The sequence below is a fragment of the Zonotrichia albicollis genome, chromosome 12 (assembly GCF_047830755.1).
Source record: "Zonotrichia albicollis isolate bZonAlb1 chromosome 12, bZonAlb1.hap1, whole genome shotgun sequence".
In the NCBI taxonomy this organism is placed as follows: domain Eukaryota; kingdom Metazoa; phylum Chordata; class Aves; order Passeriformes; family Passerellidae; genus Zonotrichia; species Zonotrichia albicollis.
The window spans coordinates 9,108,667-9,124,816 of record NC_133830.1 but is presented as its reverse complement, the minus strand read 5'-3'; the positions used below and the strand labels follow the sequence as shown (position 1 = coordinate 9,124,816).

The 16,150-nt window shown below is 42.6% G+C and overlaps 1 protein-coding gene across 3 annotated transcripts in view; it reads left to right on the top strand.

Annotated features, from left to right (window-relative positions):
* Window positions 1–16,150, top strand: part of SETD5 (SET domain containing 5) — a 67,931-nt gene that overhangs the window by 30,390 nt on the left and 21,391 nt on the right. For 2 of the 3 annotated variants that reach the window (XM_074550545.1, XM_074550547.1), the window contains 13 exons: window positions 505–716; window positions 1,037–1,095; window positions 1,501–1,688; window positions 2,722–2,760; window positions 4,266–4,508; window positions 9,487–9,635; window positions 9,953–10,070; window positions 10,494–10,603; window positions 10,888–11,134; window positions 11,326–11,406; window positions 13,705–14,007; window positions 14,839–15,156; window positions 15,782–16,024. In XM_074550545.1, coding sequence (XP_074406646.1) covers window positions 1,041–1,095; window positions 1,501–1,688; window positions 2,722–2,760; window positions 4,266–4,508; window positions 9,487–9,635; window positions 9,953–10,070; window positions 10,494–10,603; window positions 10,888–11,134; window positions 11,326–11,406; window positions 13,705–14,007; window positions 14,839–15,156; window positions 15,782–16,024 — 2,094 coding nt within the window. In that variant the 5' untranslated portion in view covers window positions 505–716; window positions 1,037–1,040. The remainder of the gene's footprint in view (window positions 1–504; window positions 717–1,036; window positions 1,096–1,500; window positions 1,689–2,721; window positions 2,761–4,265; window positions 4,509–9,486; window positions 9,636–9,952; window positions 10,071–10,493; window positions 10,604–10,887; window positions 11,135–11,325; window positions 11,407–13,704; window positions 14,008–14,838; window positions 15,157–15,781; window positions 16,025–16,150) is intronic. The other variant, XM_074550546.1, reaches the window with a different exon arrangement.

Sequence of the window (16,150 nt, the reverse complement as noted above, 5' to 3'; positions counted from 1 at the left end):
GGTGACTTAAAAGAACGAGGATCAAGGAGCAGTCAGGAGCATGGGAGGGGGAGCATGGCTTGAATAGGGTGTCACAGAATCATTGAGGTTGGAAGGGGCCTCTTGAGATCACATAATCCAACTTCCCTGTTCAAGCTCTGCCTGAACAGGTTGCTCAAGACCATGTCCAGTTCAGTTTTGAATATCTCAACAGGCAGAAACTCTACATCTCAGGGAAGCTGGTTCCACTGTTTAACACTTATGTCATCTCAGATTATTAGCAGTACAACAGTTAATGTTGAAATAGCCTGGTTGTTTTCATAGGTTTTGAGTTTAATTCATTGGTGCTGAAGGAAATAATTTACATGTTTCAGAGCTATTACTGTGCCTTCTTGATAGGCTGAGGAATTCAGGCTATTGTTTTACACCAGTTAAATATTAACCTGGGAACTGTGGATTTGGGACTTCAGTTTCTAGGCATCATATCTTCGCATTAAAAGTAGTACTGCAAATACTCATTTTCAGGATCATAATTATGGAGCCCCTCCTCCTCCAACGCCGCCAGCCTCTCCTCCTGTCCAGACCATTATACCTCGTGCAGAACTGAATGGCCTGCACTCACCTGATGAGGAGAACTCCGGGGATAGTGAGAGCTCCTCAGAAGGAGAATCAATTCCCACTTGGTGCCACTGCAGTGTCTCTCAAGATGGTTTCCTCCTCAAGTGTGAAAAGTGCAGGTAAGCTTTGGTGCAGTGCAGATCTGGGCTGCTCCTTGTCTTGACTGCTCATACTGAACCGTGTCACCTTTGGGCTGTGGGACAGACTTCCTTTTGCTAACTGGAGCGTTCTTTCCAGTGCTTTACCCAGTATTGACCCTCCTCCTTTGCGTTGTCAGCCTGACAAGTGTTGGTGGCACCAGGAGTGGAGATGAGGATGTTAAATCGATGTTCTTATCATCCTGGGCCCCACTGAGGGCACGCATCTTGTGACATCCTGTTGAATTTCAAGTGACTTTACTCCTACAAACCAGCTTCAATTGTGCATTCTCCTTTGGCAGAGGAATGAGCAGGGGGAAGGTGATCAGACTCCGCCACCGGAAGCAGGACAACGTGTCAGGTGAGTTTGAGGTTATAATTCTGATAACAGTGACTTTTATTTTCCTTTTTCAAGACCTTTGTCTTTTGGATGCTGTAATCATTTAACTGTGATCAGTGCCAGCTAATGTTCTTTGCCTCCCAACCACTTGGATTTTCTCCTCTCCTTACGCTTCACCTCAGTTAGCTCTAGGGAAAATCAGATTATCTTGTGAACAGAAAAGGAGAATTTTCATCAGTGCCATTCTGTGACATATCAGAAGTTTGGAACACGTGTTCCCAGTTTGGGTGGGAAAACTGAGGTGATATAATACTCTCAGGGAAGAGCTATGCAGGGGCAGCAAGTTGTCTTGATGAAAACAGACATAAGGGTAATCTGTGCTCTCAGGGATGAGAAGCTGTTCTCATGAAGCACTTGTCTCTCTAGGCGGGGACAGCAGTGCCACTGAGAGCTGGGATGAAGAACTCTCTCCCTCCACAGTGCTGTACACGGCCACGCAGCACACGCCCACCAGCATCACGCTGACCGTCAACCGCGTCCGCAGGAGCAAACCCAAGAAGAGGAAGAGGAGTACAGAAAAGGCTCGTGCTGCTCCAAAGGCCAAAAAGATCAAGGTATGTGGAGAGAGACAGGGTTGCTGCAGTTCCTACCAAATGCTGTGCAGTGTTGTTATGAGCAGGTTGACAAGCGGGCAGCAGACAAAATATTTTTGTTCTGTCAAGAATTGCTCTTTTGGGTGTAATAATGGGACGCCTTGTATTTGTGACCTGCTGGAGTACGTGGCTGTTGGTTTAAAAATTACCTTGCTGGAGCTCCACCCTTATTTCCCAATGCTGGCCATTCATGCTCAGCGCTTGGACTCAATTACATATTTTTTCCTTTTGCTGTATTAGGATTTGGGGAAGTAGCTTTTGGAGTCTGGCTGTTTGTGGGAAAGGGTCAGTCTGTGAATAGAATGAAAAATGAAGGGAGCATGGTATTTTTTAGCAGGCTTTGTTGAGGAATTTGGGCTGCAGAGCTTCTTGGCACTGTTCTTCAGGGACAGAGATAGTGCCTGTGTGGAAAACTATGTAGGTAGTGATGAACATTTGTTGAGGGATGACTTTACTGTCTTGTTTATGAGGATCTGGGGACTGAAATAATTTTGAATTGCTTATATTGGAATGCAAGTGTGTGAGCAGCTGGTTCTTTCCCATCATCTGCCAGCTTTACCATGATTTTCCACAGGCTAGGTTTCCCTTGAAGTTCTTCTGGTAGGCACTGATTAAATAAAACGCTGGGGGCAGGAGCTATGTGTGGTTTGGAGGGGTTATTTTGTTGTTGTGAACTACCTTAATTCTGTTGCTGGACCTTTCTTGTGTCAAAGCAAGTGAGGTTAGTTGGGAAAGTTTTGGTTTTGATCTTGACATTTTTACTAAGTGTGAGGCAGGTTTTTTTAGTTCAGAAATCCTGGCCATCAAGCTTTTCAGCAGTTTCCACTGGATTTGCATTGCAGAGTCTCTTTTTGTTCAGGTTCATTGTTTCTTGTGTAGGTTTTCCTGTAATTCTTACCATCTTTTATTAAGGATTGAAGTAAGTGTGAGATTCTAGTTCTTAGGAAATTTATAATACTTTGGTTTTTTCTCTCTCTCCTTGTCTGGGGGACAGGCTTTTCGAGAGGGCTCACGAAAGTCTTTGAGGATGAAGGTGAGTAGAAATGACAACCCTCTGTGTTGGTGGTGGGGCTTTTCCCCCTTTATTTTTTCCCTCTTTTGGTTTCCCTGGGAAATTTCTGATTGTGGGGCCAGCCTTGTAATAACTCAAACCTTACAGTGCACCACAAGGAGGCCTATTCAAAAGGCTATCACAGGAATTGCCCCTTGAACCTTCCATTTGCTTCTGATAGCTTCCAGTCAGATAATGCAATCCAGTTCTGAGAGGTGATTGATTCATGGCACTTGGGAGTGGGGTGTTTGATGTAAGGGATGTAGAACTGGTTGTGGCTGCTCTTCTGTGAGGGCAGTTATTGTTTGATTGCATCAAAGCTATTTCAAGCTTGGACATCAAAGTAGTTCACAAGTTTAATATTGGGAGTCCCTAGGAGTGCTGCCTTGTTTGTCTCCACATCCTCTTACTAGGAATGGATGGGACAATATATTTATCTCTGACTTCCTCCAGTAGTGGTAGGTGTGGCCATTGAATAGGAAGGTTATTTGACAAAAAAAGTAGACTTGAACTGTAAGCTGCATTTATTTCTAGACACAAGAGGTGCCTTAAGGTTTGCTCAGTTCCACCTGACCCCAGCCCTGCAGGTGGCTGAGAGAAAAGAGGAGAATACTGTGGTGTCCCTATGCACCATCTCCATAGCATGCAAGTGACTTGAGAGGGTAAAAATGCATGGCAACTCTTACTATGTTTTTAATATATATTATTAAAATAATGATTGCTCTTCACTTGTCCTTGTTACTAAGACCTCAGTGTCATATGTGTCTCAGTGCTTTATGAAGCCAATTGAGTTGCTGAGCTCTGGAGTATTTACTTCAACTACTCCCAAGTAAAGAATGAAGCTTAAGTCTTTTTCTTTCTACCAGCTTCTGTTTTCCCCTCCTTTACAAGACAGTCTAAACGGATTACCTGATTTTGCCCTCTCTTCTTTACTCTGCTTAGGACTTGCAGTTTTAACCCTGTGGGTATTAGCTTATGCTCTGCATTCAGTTTCTTGAAACTCTGGTGACCATTTAGCTAGAAGGTTCAGGACTATTTTTGGATCAGTCCCTGCAAAGATTGAGATGCAGTCAGCATCATTGAGCATTGTGCTAGCCATGAGTGGGTTGACTGCAGGACAAGCCTACATGAAATTTATTTGCCTTTGTGTGTTCTGTGCCTTTGCTTTTTTAATGTACTTAATTATTTTTCCAAAGTGGCTTAGATTTTTTTTTCTGGCCATATGCTAGCCTAATTTTATTTTATTAGCGCCAAGTACCAACTTTCAAGAGGTCTTAGTTCTGCACAGAAATCTCAGTAGATTTCTGAGTGACACTGTTGTACAATGTTCTGGAGGGTGCAGATGCTGAAAAATGTGTCCTCATAACCAACACTTACATAGCTTGGCACTGATTTGCCTTCTTTTGTAGCTTATTCATGTGCTCGGAGCACTGTGGATAGGTTTTCCTGCTGTGTACCATCCATTCATTCTTTGCTGTTTGGTGCAGAATTCCCCTTCTGAAGCACATGCCTTGGATGAAAACACAGCTGAAGGGTGGGAGAATCGGATCCGCCTGTGGACGGACCAGTACGAGGAGGCCTTCACCAACCAGTACAGTGCTGATGTGCAGAACCTGCTGGAGCGACACCTCAGCTCCAATAAAGACTATGTGGGCAAAACTGCTATGCTGGACACAATCAACAAAACTGAGCTGGCCTGCAATAATACTGTTATTGGGTCCCAGATGCAGGTAAGAACAAGCAGGACAGCGGGGGAGTAGGTCAGGGCATGGTGAGCAGTATTGTAGCTCAGGCCAACAGGCAGAGATTTGATACACAGTGAATCAGAAGTCATGCCAATCAGAGAGAGATTAACAAATACTTGCATTAAACTAAATTAGCAATGCAAAGTTGGGGATATTTTGCACATTTCTGTAATGTGGCTAACAGGTATTTTGCCATAAATACTTTGGTCACTGAATGGCCTGAGACAAAACCAGATCTGTCATTTGCTGGAGATAGGAAATTTCCTGCTTTCCACCTGAGTTTTCCAGTCCCCTTTATTTATTTTTTTATTTTATTTCTGGACTCATGTTGTGTGGAAGGCTATTTTAAAGAACCTTTCAGCATTATTTCAGTATTTTGGATTATTTGGACTCTTGTAACTTCCAAATACTGCACAACTACAGCTGACTTCAGGAAGCTGGTCTCTCCCTAACTAACTTGCCAACCATGAGCAGTGGTTGGTGTCTTGCCATCTTTATGGAGTGCATGTAAACAAGCAGAAACAGGAAAACAATGTGTTTGTGTGGTGTATGTCTTCCCCATTCATACTCTTGTTAGCTGGTGTTTCATCTTATCTGTGCTTTACTGAACAAAGTACAGCCTTCCTACCCAGTTTAGGCTTTCCTGGGCCTTCTTTGTCCAGGAGAATGGAGATAGGTGCATCTGAAAGGGTGGGCTCCAGTAGAGAAGTGGGGCATTTCTTCTGTGTAAAGGGAACAAAGTCAGAAACCTGAATATCAGGTATATGTTTGTGCTTGAATCTTTCTTGTTTATATCAGCTGACTCAGTGAAGTTCATGTGCTCCCTCCTTCCTTTCCCTCTGCCTTCATACAGGTGAACCACTTCAGGCAGAGCACAGATAGTGCCAGTAAGGGAGAGTGCAGAAAGAGGACTTTGGACCAAACGTTCTTCCATTCTTGCCTCTGGTTCTGCAATAAATAAGATTTCTTGTGGGGGGGGAGAAACATTTCTTTACAGCCTTTCTATAGAAAGCAGGAAATGCAGATAAGAAAAAGTTCTACTTCTCTAGAAATCGTAATATTTTTTGAGACTAAATGTAAGTAATTCTGTCTGCCTCACATGAGTTTTAGGAGAAGTCCTGAAATAAGTAATAAAACACATGCTGTGTTTGTTGGTAAGTGTGCAGCACGACACAAGACTATAAAATATACCATACATAACGTGCTTGTTCTTGCCATGCTCTTTCAGCCTCTCCCTTCCCAGTACAGGCTTAGGTTTTCCCATAAGAAAATGTGGCCAGTATTCCAAATCAGAAGACTCCAAATGTGATACATGCCAAAGAAACAAAAAAATTGAAACTTGCAAAACTTGTTAGTGAGCTGTAGTTACTGTAAACAAGCTGTTGGCAGGTACTTGTCATTGCACATGCTGGGAAGGTGTCAGAGGACTTTGTAGTTTCTGTTGGACACTGAGAAAAAGCCAGGTGCCTGTCCTGGGTTGCTGCTTGTCACTCCTGTGTCCTGCTGTCTCTGCTCAGGAGGTGGCTGTGGAGTGTTGTGAGGAGGGCACCTGCACAGGTGTGGAGCACATGCTCTCATGCACTGTGTTCTATTTTTGTTTCACTCATCTCACCTTTGGTAGGCAAACTGAGAAGGCTTCTTGGTTTGCATCAGTTGTCTATTAACTAGGTATCATTATTGAACACAAAAATAGCTTTTCTGTGAGATAAGGGAATATAGGTACTTTGAGCTAGAAAAAAATCAGGAGGCTGTGCAAATATACATTTGCCAGCTGTGTAGAAATATTGTTGCTGCTCTCTTTGGCCATGAAGACTCTGGAGAGAGGAGAAAAGAACAAAAATAATGTTTTATTATGCCCTGCATACTCTTAGTAGTTCACAGAGTCATTTGACTTTGGTCAACAGTGATGCAAGTATATGCTTGAAAGAGATTGAGATGTGACCTGAAAGCTTCCTCAAACCAGGAAGAGTAGGGAAAGATGAGTTAAGAGTTATACATGGAGGATATGGGATTTTGTTCATTGGAATATTTTGTGTAAGACAAGAGGAAATGGTCTCAAGTTGCACCAGCAGAGGTTTACATTAGATATTAGGATTATTTTTTGTTACCAGAAGGTTTACCAAACTGGAATAGCTGCCTGGGGGTGTGGTGGAGTCAGTGTTCCTGGAGATATTTAAAAGACTTGTGGATGTGGCACTGTGGGATTTGGGTTAGTAAAGGACTGGTTAACAGTTGAACTCGGTCTTAAAGGGCTTTTCCTAAATTACTCTGTGATTTTATGATAAACCAGTTTTCAGCTGTCGTCATGATGCAAGGGGAAAGTTGTAAAAATATGAAGCTGTTTAGTGTTATGAATAAAATCATCTTAGTCCTGGCTACTGCCAGTTGCTGGACAAACTGAAAGCTGTGAATCACTTTCCTGACTGTTGTTGCCAAGCCAAACCCAGGGTTAGTATTTGCCCTTTGCTGCCTCTGATAATTGCTGACTTGAGCTCAAACCCCTGACTGATTTCACATTCTGAAGTGAAGAGCAAAAGGGCCTTTATAAAATAAAGCCACTGAGTATTATGCAGATGTTGCTCTGCAAACATATCAGAACAGTTTTGGCTGATTAGCAGTCAGCAGTCCCTAGCCTGTGACATGAATAAAATCATTTGTTCTTTTCACACATGAAAGCATGGCAGCTAATCCACTTCATATTTCTAAATTCAGAAAATGAAAACAAGCTGAGCTGTGTCTTTACCAGAAGAGCTGTGAGATCATTCCTCTTTCACCAAACTCAGATAAATAAGTTACACAGATGCAGAGTTTCTCTTTCCTGCATGGACTTTCTCCTCCTTTGACCACCCCAGCTTATCCCACCTGTATTCCCCAAGTCAGTCATGGGACAAAGGTGAGAGTGAAGGCTACCAGACATTAACTTCTGAAAGATATTATCTTTTTATGCTCTTAGAGTAGTAGAACAGTTTAGGTTGGGAGGAACCACTGAAGGTCATCTGGTCCAACCCTCCTGTGTAGGGCCAGCTTAGGTGAGAAGGTGTAAAAACAAATCAGTGATAGTATAGAAACAGAATTATTCAACTGGAAACACACTGGGTCCTAATTCATCTAGTACCTTCAGATACTTCTTATCTCCTGTCCTACACTAGGAAATCTGGTCCCATTTATTTATTTGTTGCCATAGTTGAATAGTACAGAGTGCTAAAAGTAATTTAGCCACTACTCCATGTAGTGTAAACAGTCTCATCCTACAGCTCGCTCATATCATGGGTTTGTTGATCAGAAATCAGGACCAACAGTGCAGCTTCTTAGACTGGAAATAGCATGTTTCTGTGGACTTGGGGAATCCTCTGTGAGCTTCTGTCAGGACCAAGACCTGAAGAGATGAACACCCTGCAAGGCTCTTCAGAGTCTCCAGTACATATATCCAGGTTTTCCCAGTTGCTGGCAGACAGACATTGCTACCATTGCTGGTATAAGACGGATAAACCCCATGACAAATGTGGCACTGGATTGTATCTCAAGAGGAGCTCTGGACCATTACTCCCATCTGAATAGGTTTCAAGTGAATATTTTTATAAAGCTGTCTTTATCCTGGATCTGAGTGAGAGAAGTCAACAAATATATGTTACTTTACTAGCTCATCCAAGATCTACAATATAATGTTTTATAGAAACAACAAAAGTCATTTTCTTGAGGGGGTTTTAAACAGAGGAGATAGATAGAAGATCCCAGTCAGAAAAAAGGGTTTAAAAGACCTGTGGTTCATTATTTTCATGTGCTCAGTACAAGGGTTTTGCTGGGTTCCCAGTGCTGAGTGCTGCCTGAAGACATTAACTTTTATTTTCACAAGGTTAGAACATCATGTGTTCTATCATTATTCAGGCTGAGCCCCTTAAACTAATTTTTATCCATTTCAGCAGAGTGCTCAGTAGCTGTTTCTAATAAAGGTTCTCTCAGGAAAAGTTGAGAATGTGCTTTCAGTAAAATTTTGTGGTTTACTCCTAATTTAGATACATAATTGTCATTATTACTGAAGTTAGAACACTTATGCTTCAGTTCACTTTGGAAAAGTATCGAAAGTGGGCCCTTATGAGCAGGAAATAGAATGCTTAGGAAGGAACAGGCACAGCAGTGGTGGTGAGGCAGCCAGTCTTCTTCACATAATCTTCACTTACACAGAGGTTTCATCTGTTAAGTAAGAGAAGTACTTTGTTTTTATGGAATAAGTCTTTCCTATACCCTAGTGCTTATAATATCCCTTCCATTATTCCATAAAATATGTCATGTTTCGATGTCTGTACTTAAAGAATGTTGTGGTTTCTTGGTGTCAGGACACATTGTTATGAAAATCAATTGTAGTAGAGCTGAAGACTTTAACGAATGTTTTAACGAACTGTCACTACTTCATTAAAAATTTTGTTCCTCATGTTTAAAAAAAAAAACTTAAATCAACAGCACTAGCTGAGAAGAGATAAGTAGAGAAGTTTCTGGATGGAGATGGAAATTGCCAGCTTAAGTCTTTGGCCTGTTTGCTGGAATTTACCATCCTCTGCAGAAGGAAAAGCTTGCATTTTTTTCCTCTGAATGTGTGACAACCCACAATTTAGGGAAGATCTCAGTTATTCTGGCTGTGAAAGTAGCCATAATTGCAAAGCAATTCCCAGTTAGTATCAAGTGACAGGTCTGGTTATGCTTCCTAGATGCAAGACTGAAATACTCGGTCTAATAGATTTGTCAGACTATTGTTGAAGGAAAGGAGTAAATACTGTTTGCTTTCGATAAATATTATCAAAGTTTTTGGTCATTACTAAATTATTATAAAATAAACAACATATTCACCTGGCAGAGTTTCTGTGTGTTGCTATTAGAATATATTTTCTTTTTATATAGGTAAAATATTCTTCATGAGTTAGAGGCCTTTGGTTCAAATGTTCCTCTTTTGCTCTGATTTTTGTTACAGCTGCAGCTGGGAAGGGTGACTCGGGTTCAGAAGCACCGGAAGATCCTGAGGGCAGCGAGAGACTTGGCACTAGATACCCTCATAATTGAGTATCGAGGGAAAGTTATGTTACGGCAGCAATTCGAGGTCAATGGGCATTTCTTCAAAAAGTAAGAGTACTATGAAATGATGGGTATGAGAGCATCGTGGCACAGAGAGACTGGTGTCTCTTTGGGATAGTGCTCACTTAGAGGGTCCTGTCAGCTGTGCCTTCCATAGAAGTGGGAAATCAGATATATCACCTCAGCTTGATGCTCTGCTTATGGGCCAAACCCTCTGAAACAGATCTTTTAAATAGTTGGAAGTACCTAACCCCAGAGCAGTAGTGCTGATGGAAGTTCTGCTTCCAGTGAAGTGAGGGACCTGTTAACAACAGTGCTTTGGGAATTGGGTATTTTGGGACTGAGATGTTCTGTTGCTTCTGCAGGCCATATCCCTTTGTGCTGTTCTACTCCAAGTTCAATGGCGTTGAGATGTGTGTTGATGCCCGCACCTTTGGTAATGATGCCAGGTTCATCAGGCGGTCCTGCACTCCAAATGCAGAGGTAAATTCTCTTTTCATCATCACTGCTACTGCAAATACATGTTTTACATAAGCTTAGTGCTTTCCCTAACTTAAAATGCACTAAGTACAGTAAATTCTCTGTGTCACTTGCTTGTTTGATGGTTTATACTTGGAATATGAGACAGTTTGGGAACATGAGGGAGGTTTTTTTGGAAGAGAAAGATTACTCTTAAGTCTTTCCCTTGGCTGCACAATGATACTGAGGGTAAGCAGGTGGTAGTAGTTGTAAGTGGAAAAGCACAGTATGAGATGAGAGCAGTGAAGCAGGCTTTTCCCTATGGAGAATTTGGGATAATTACTCATAGAGTAGAATAAGAGCTACTTTGCAAAAGGAGACTTCCGTCTTGGAAGTAGGAAATGCAACCTGTGGAGACATCAGCTTCTTTCTACTTCGTTTAACAAGGTTCGTCATGTGATTGCTGATGGGATGATCCACCTGTGCATCTATGCTGTTGCCACCATTGCCAAGGACACAGAGGTTACCATCGCCTTTGACTATGAGTACAACATCTGGTGAGTCCTTCACCTCGCCCAGGAGCTCTCCACTGCCCTCCTGGACTGGACATCTTCCTCCAGCCCTTTCCTCGCATTCTACATATTGCTCCGTTTTCTACTGAATTGCATTTCCCGGCTATTCTGTCCAGTTCTGCTGGCATATTCTCCAATAGAGGCCATAAGGTAGCCTGCTGTCCTTGCTTTGGCACGTGGTGAGATGTTTAGTAGGAGATGTATTGAATGTCTCTGTGCAGGGTTGAGAAATGAAGAGTGACACAAATTATGTTTGTGTTTTGGAGCAGCAATTATAAAGTGGACTGTGCGTGTCACAAGGGGAACCGGAATTGCCCTGTGCAGAAACGTAGCCCAAATGCTGCAGAACACCTACCTCCACCTGTTTTAGGCACACTCATTGGGGCAGAAACACGCCGGCGAAAGGCCCGACGAAAGGAGCTGGAAATGGAGCAGCAGAGCCTTGCGTCGGATGAGAATGGCACTCAGCAAACTGAGGAGGTTCCTGAGGGACCTGCAGCAGTCAGTGACAATGAGGTAAAATCTTTGCCCCCTTGTTATATATGTTAGCATTCAGTGCTGCAGGAGTCTGATCCAATAGCATTGGAATCTTCAGAACAGAAACTGCAGGAAGTGTTTTTTTTAAACCTTTAGCGCCTTAAATTACCATAGAAATTTTGGTAACTTTGGAACAGTACTGGGTTACTTAATCTGGGTTTCTATCTCAGGTGCCAGAGAAGGAGGAGAAACAAGAAGGGGAGAAAGAGGAGCCTGTAGATGAACAGGGAGCCTCGGTCCACAGCAGACGGGCAAGTAGCTCTCTCTGTCTGGGTATCACCCTCTTTAGGACTTACTTCATGCAGTGACCAACAGGTCCAGGTGGATATTTCACTTGTTTGAACACAAATCCCATCTGTTAGCGATCTTCAGTAATTTGATTAGCAGCAGCAAAAGAAAAAAAAGGGGGAGTAAAAAACCACCGAGGTTTGGTTGACTTCAAGTCACAGGATTTATGTTAGGGTGCTGCAGATTAGGAGATACACTATAGATTTGTTTCCTCGTTGAAAGGTTTAACTGTTACCTTCAGGGCTGTTCTATAGTCTAAAGCACACCTTTAGCAGAACCATCAGCACTAGGTTCCAAAAAGGCAGTTGGACCTTTTTTATGTTCCTGCTGCCCTTCCTTATTGCCAGCTCAAGAATTTATGGCACTATATAGAACCATAGCATAGTTTGAGTTGGAAAGGACTATCAAAGGTCACTTAGTCCTGCCCCACCTCAGTGAGCAGGGATATCTTCAATTCGATCCTACCATGAACCAGAACCTGATTTTTCTTAAAACTTGGTCATTTTTGCTGGGTTAGATTTGTAAACAGCTATCTGTTCAGTGTATGGTTTCATAAACATGTTGCCATGTGGGGAAAAGAGTGGGATCAAGTTGCAAAAGTCAGTCAGAGGAGTAGACCACCAACAGTAGTATTGGCACTTACTTAATATATTACTTACTTATATCTTAGTGCTCTGGGATCTTTGATAATACAGTCTTATTTTAGCCTTCATCTTTACTGAGTAGAGCTGGTGGTTTTTTTTCTTGTGTTGCTTATGGCTCCTGGGATTGCTGCCTGGATTAGAATGTTTTATGCATGTGAGTGGAGTCATTCTGGCTCTCAATTTGTTAATTTAAATAAACAAGAGAAAAATTCAAACAAAAATGCAAATACACAAATAAAACAACCAACCAACCAGAAACCCAAGGAAGAAAAACAGAAAAATTGCTCCCATCCTTTTACCAGCCAAGAAATATATTGAAGATAGGAATTCCCTGTTCTTCTTTGCTCACCAGTATCATAATCACCTGTCTTCCTCTAAACAGGAATATGAATCTGCCAAGTGTAAATTTCCTGAGAATGCTTTAAATGTTAAGATAGTGCAGCAACCTGGAGAGCCAAGGGCCATCCAGTGGAGAGATGCTTGGATTAACTGATGGATTTTTTTAGAACAGATGAGATAAAGCAGTTAGTTTCCACTGAAATTTGAATGAGAGCAGTCATCCATCAGATTGGCCTTAAAGCTTTGGAGGGAAGATTTCATTTTAATGCAGGGAGGCGGATCTCTTTTTGGGACAGAATAGTTCAGTAAGCCTAAGTGAAGTGTTAGTTTCCTGTCAGCCTGTAAGCCCTGTTCCTGTAGGTTGCACCAGTTAATCTGCTTTAATGCGATTCAGTTTTCTATACTTGGCATCAGGTAAATACCCATCTCTATAGTTTCCCCAGTCTCTCTCTTTGTGTGTGTGTAGTATTTTTTAATAGAAAACTGTAAAGGCCAGGCCATGGACTCCAAGATACTTCCTTCATGATAAATCTCAGAAGACAATTGACCCCACTTCTTTAAACCCTCTTGATTCTTGCCAGTCACTGCAACGTTTTTGTACTGGGCTTTTTATATGCATAGGTACCTGACACAGCCTGGTGATAAGATTTCCTGTCCTTTGTGTTTACCTAATATATTGACTTGTTTTGCCTCTCTATTCTCTCATGTTCTGTTTTTCTTAGCCACTATGTAAGCTGCTTAGACCAGAGCTTTTATTTTTGAGCTGGGTCATCTTCTGACATTCTTGCTGGGAAAAGAATGAATCTGGAACATTTTAATCAGTTTGTGTGGTGTATTACACTTGCTGCAAATTACTTAATCATGTACATCTATTGCCCCTGGCTTCTGTTTGGTTGGTCATTGGCAAATAGCTGTATTTGTTTCCAAGTCATCTCTCCACTCTACTTATGCTTTCTTACCATTTTTAATTCTTCAAAATTATGCATATCCTTGTGGCTGTTTTATTAATATAACTCAGTAGTATCTAAGTGGTCCTATTTAAGAACAAAGTCAAGTTCTTCTACTTGTGCTACAAACACATGATTATGTTGTTATTCTGGGAAATTTGCCATATTGAAAAATGCAAATAACTGATAAGAACTGCTTCTCTCTGTCCTCTGTCTGGCTTTTGTCATTGCTATTTGGCAGTTGTTCTCTTTGTGCTGCTTCCCATATCTGTTCTTGCCTTGTTTATGTGCGTAATTCACCATGCTTACTTCAATTTCCCTTGTGTTGTAGTCCCGGGAAGACAGGAAGGTGGAAGCCATCATGCACATGTTTGAGAACTTAGAAAAGAGAAAGAGGAGACGAGAGCAACCATCAGACCGTAACAGCACTGATGCTGAAATCAACGTCAGTTCTGAAGCTCCTGAGCTGGAAGAAGTGAAAACAGAGACTCCTGAAACTGAAGATGGAAGTTCAGCACCGAGTGCTCCTCCTGCTCCTCCGCCTCCTCCACCTCCTCCTCCTCCTCCTGCTCCTCCTGTTGCTAACAGTACCAGCAGTACTGGGGTGAACACACGACGCTCCTCACAAGTGGCGGTAAGATGAAGATAGCACTGTTTGCTGTCTTGTACAAGGCTCAGGTGCAGCATTTCTGATCATAAGGTCGTTCAGGCGGGGAGGAGCTTTGTGGGCTTTCTAGCCCATTCTGAGTTAGGTAGGGACAGCTTTGAAGCTAGACCAGGCTGGTCAGTGTTTTACCCAGTCTTCTCTTGAAAACCTCCAGGGATGGAGATTGCACCTCTTCCAGTTCATGACTGTTAGGTTGAAAAAAATTTGCCGTGTATCCAGTCTGAACCTCTCATTTCAGTGTATGTCCATTGATGCACCACTGCATCTTCTTAGTGGCTTCAGGCTGTTTGTAGGAAGACTGCTGTTACATCCCCCTCAGTCCTCTCTGGGCTGAACAAGCCCAGCTCCTTCTCCAGGGAAGAGAACTGGTGTGAACTTAAGTTGGATGCGTAAGTGCAGTAATGAAAAGTTCTTTTCTTTTTGTTTGGGTTTTTTTTTGACCCAGTCTACTTTGGATGCATGTGTTCCCATTTTATGGCAGGGCTCAGACACTTGCCTGGAGTGCTCCATGTCAGCTCAGGTCAGGAATAAGAGCAGTTATCTCGAGACAAGCAGCAAGTTTCCTATTGCTGCTTTCTTCCTAAAGACCCATGTTCTGTCCTTTAAGAATGCAGAAGACAAAACGATAATGTGCCAGTGTTGAAGGGTCCCCAAGGCCATCTTATGAACCAACACAGAGTCCAACAAGATTTTGAGAGTCAGGTAGTGTCAATAAATAAATCTCAATTCTTGATCCTGTATGCAGAGAAAAGGAATACTCTTTGAGGGGCTCAGACTAAATGGCAGTTTATTTTGTAGGATGCTGTCCCTGAAAAAACAGTGGCTAAGCCAGCTCCAGCAAAACCCTCCAGGCCTCGACCAAAAAGTCGCTTCTCTCGATACCGGACCAGTTCAGCACAAAGACTGAGAAGGCAGAAACAAGCCAGTTCCCAGCAAGCTGAACTCACACAGGCTGTCCCAGAGGAAGGAAGCACTGCCAGCTTGGTAACCACAACAGATGTCAGCAATGTGGAAGGGCCAGGAGAAGGCAGACAGTTGACAGGATCTGACCCAACTGCTATCCTGGCTACAGGATCCCAGTCTAAAGCTGCAGTAAAATACCCCAAAACAAAAAAGGTAAAAATGATCAAGTGCTCAAAGTTGGGATGGCAGGATGGCAGGTATTCATTTAGGGTGCAGCAAAGAGGTTAACTTTCAGCTTAGAATTGAAGACCAAGAAGGAATGTGACTGCAGCTGTCATGTACAAGCTAGAATAAAGTTGGAAGGGAGGAAAAATTGCAGAAGGTAACAGGCAGCTGCCACATACTGGGCATAAATTAGCTATTTGTGTTTAGAATCTAGTTTTGAACAGGGTGATCAAGTTTTTGGAGAATCTTCTAATAAGGTGAATGGGGCATGAAATCAAACTACTTCTGTGACATTTGTTGGAATCTGTAAAATTAGAGGGTTTTGAGAAAGTTGTGAAAAAGACAGGCTCCCAAAGATAGTAAGGAAAGCTCTAGAGACTGATTGTGGATGTCCCATCCTGTTGGCGGTTGTATATAATCTGCCAACAGCAACATTGGGTTGTGTCTCCAGCAGGTGAGAATTGGGTTTGACACAGGAAGTCCTTTCTGTTGAGAAGGAGGGGGGTTTTAGCAGTGGGCTGACCTGAGCATTGCTTCCCATACACCATTGTGCCATGTTGCCTTTCTTCTTCACCTGTGCTGATGGCACTGACCTATGTGTTTCCTCCTTCAGTACCTGGTTACTGAGTGGCTGAACGACAAGGCAGAAAAGCAGGAGTGTCCAATTGAGTGTCCTCTGCGCATTACTACAGACCCAACAGTTTTGGCAACCACCCTCAATATGTTGCCAGGTCTGGTGCACTCCCCACTGATTTGTACCACACCCAAACACTACATTCGCTTTGGTTCACCTTTCAACCCTGAGAGACGTCGAAGGCCCTTCCTGCTGGATGGTATTTACAGCTCCTGTAAGAAGGTATGTTTGCTCGTGTCTTACCTTTACACGGTGTGTGCTCATCTCACTGGCCCTCTTGTAAAGCTGTTGTGTCCTTTTGGAGTTTATTTCTGTGTATTCCCACTGAGCTGAGGTGTTGATGCAGTG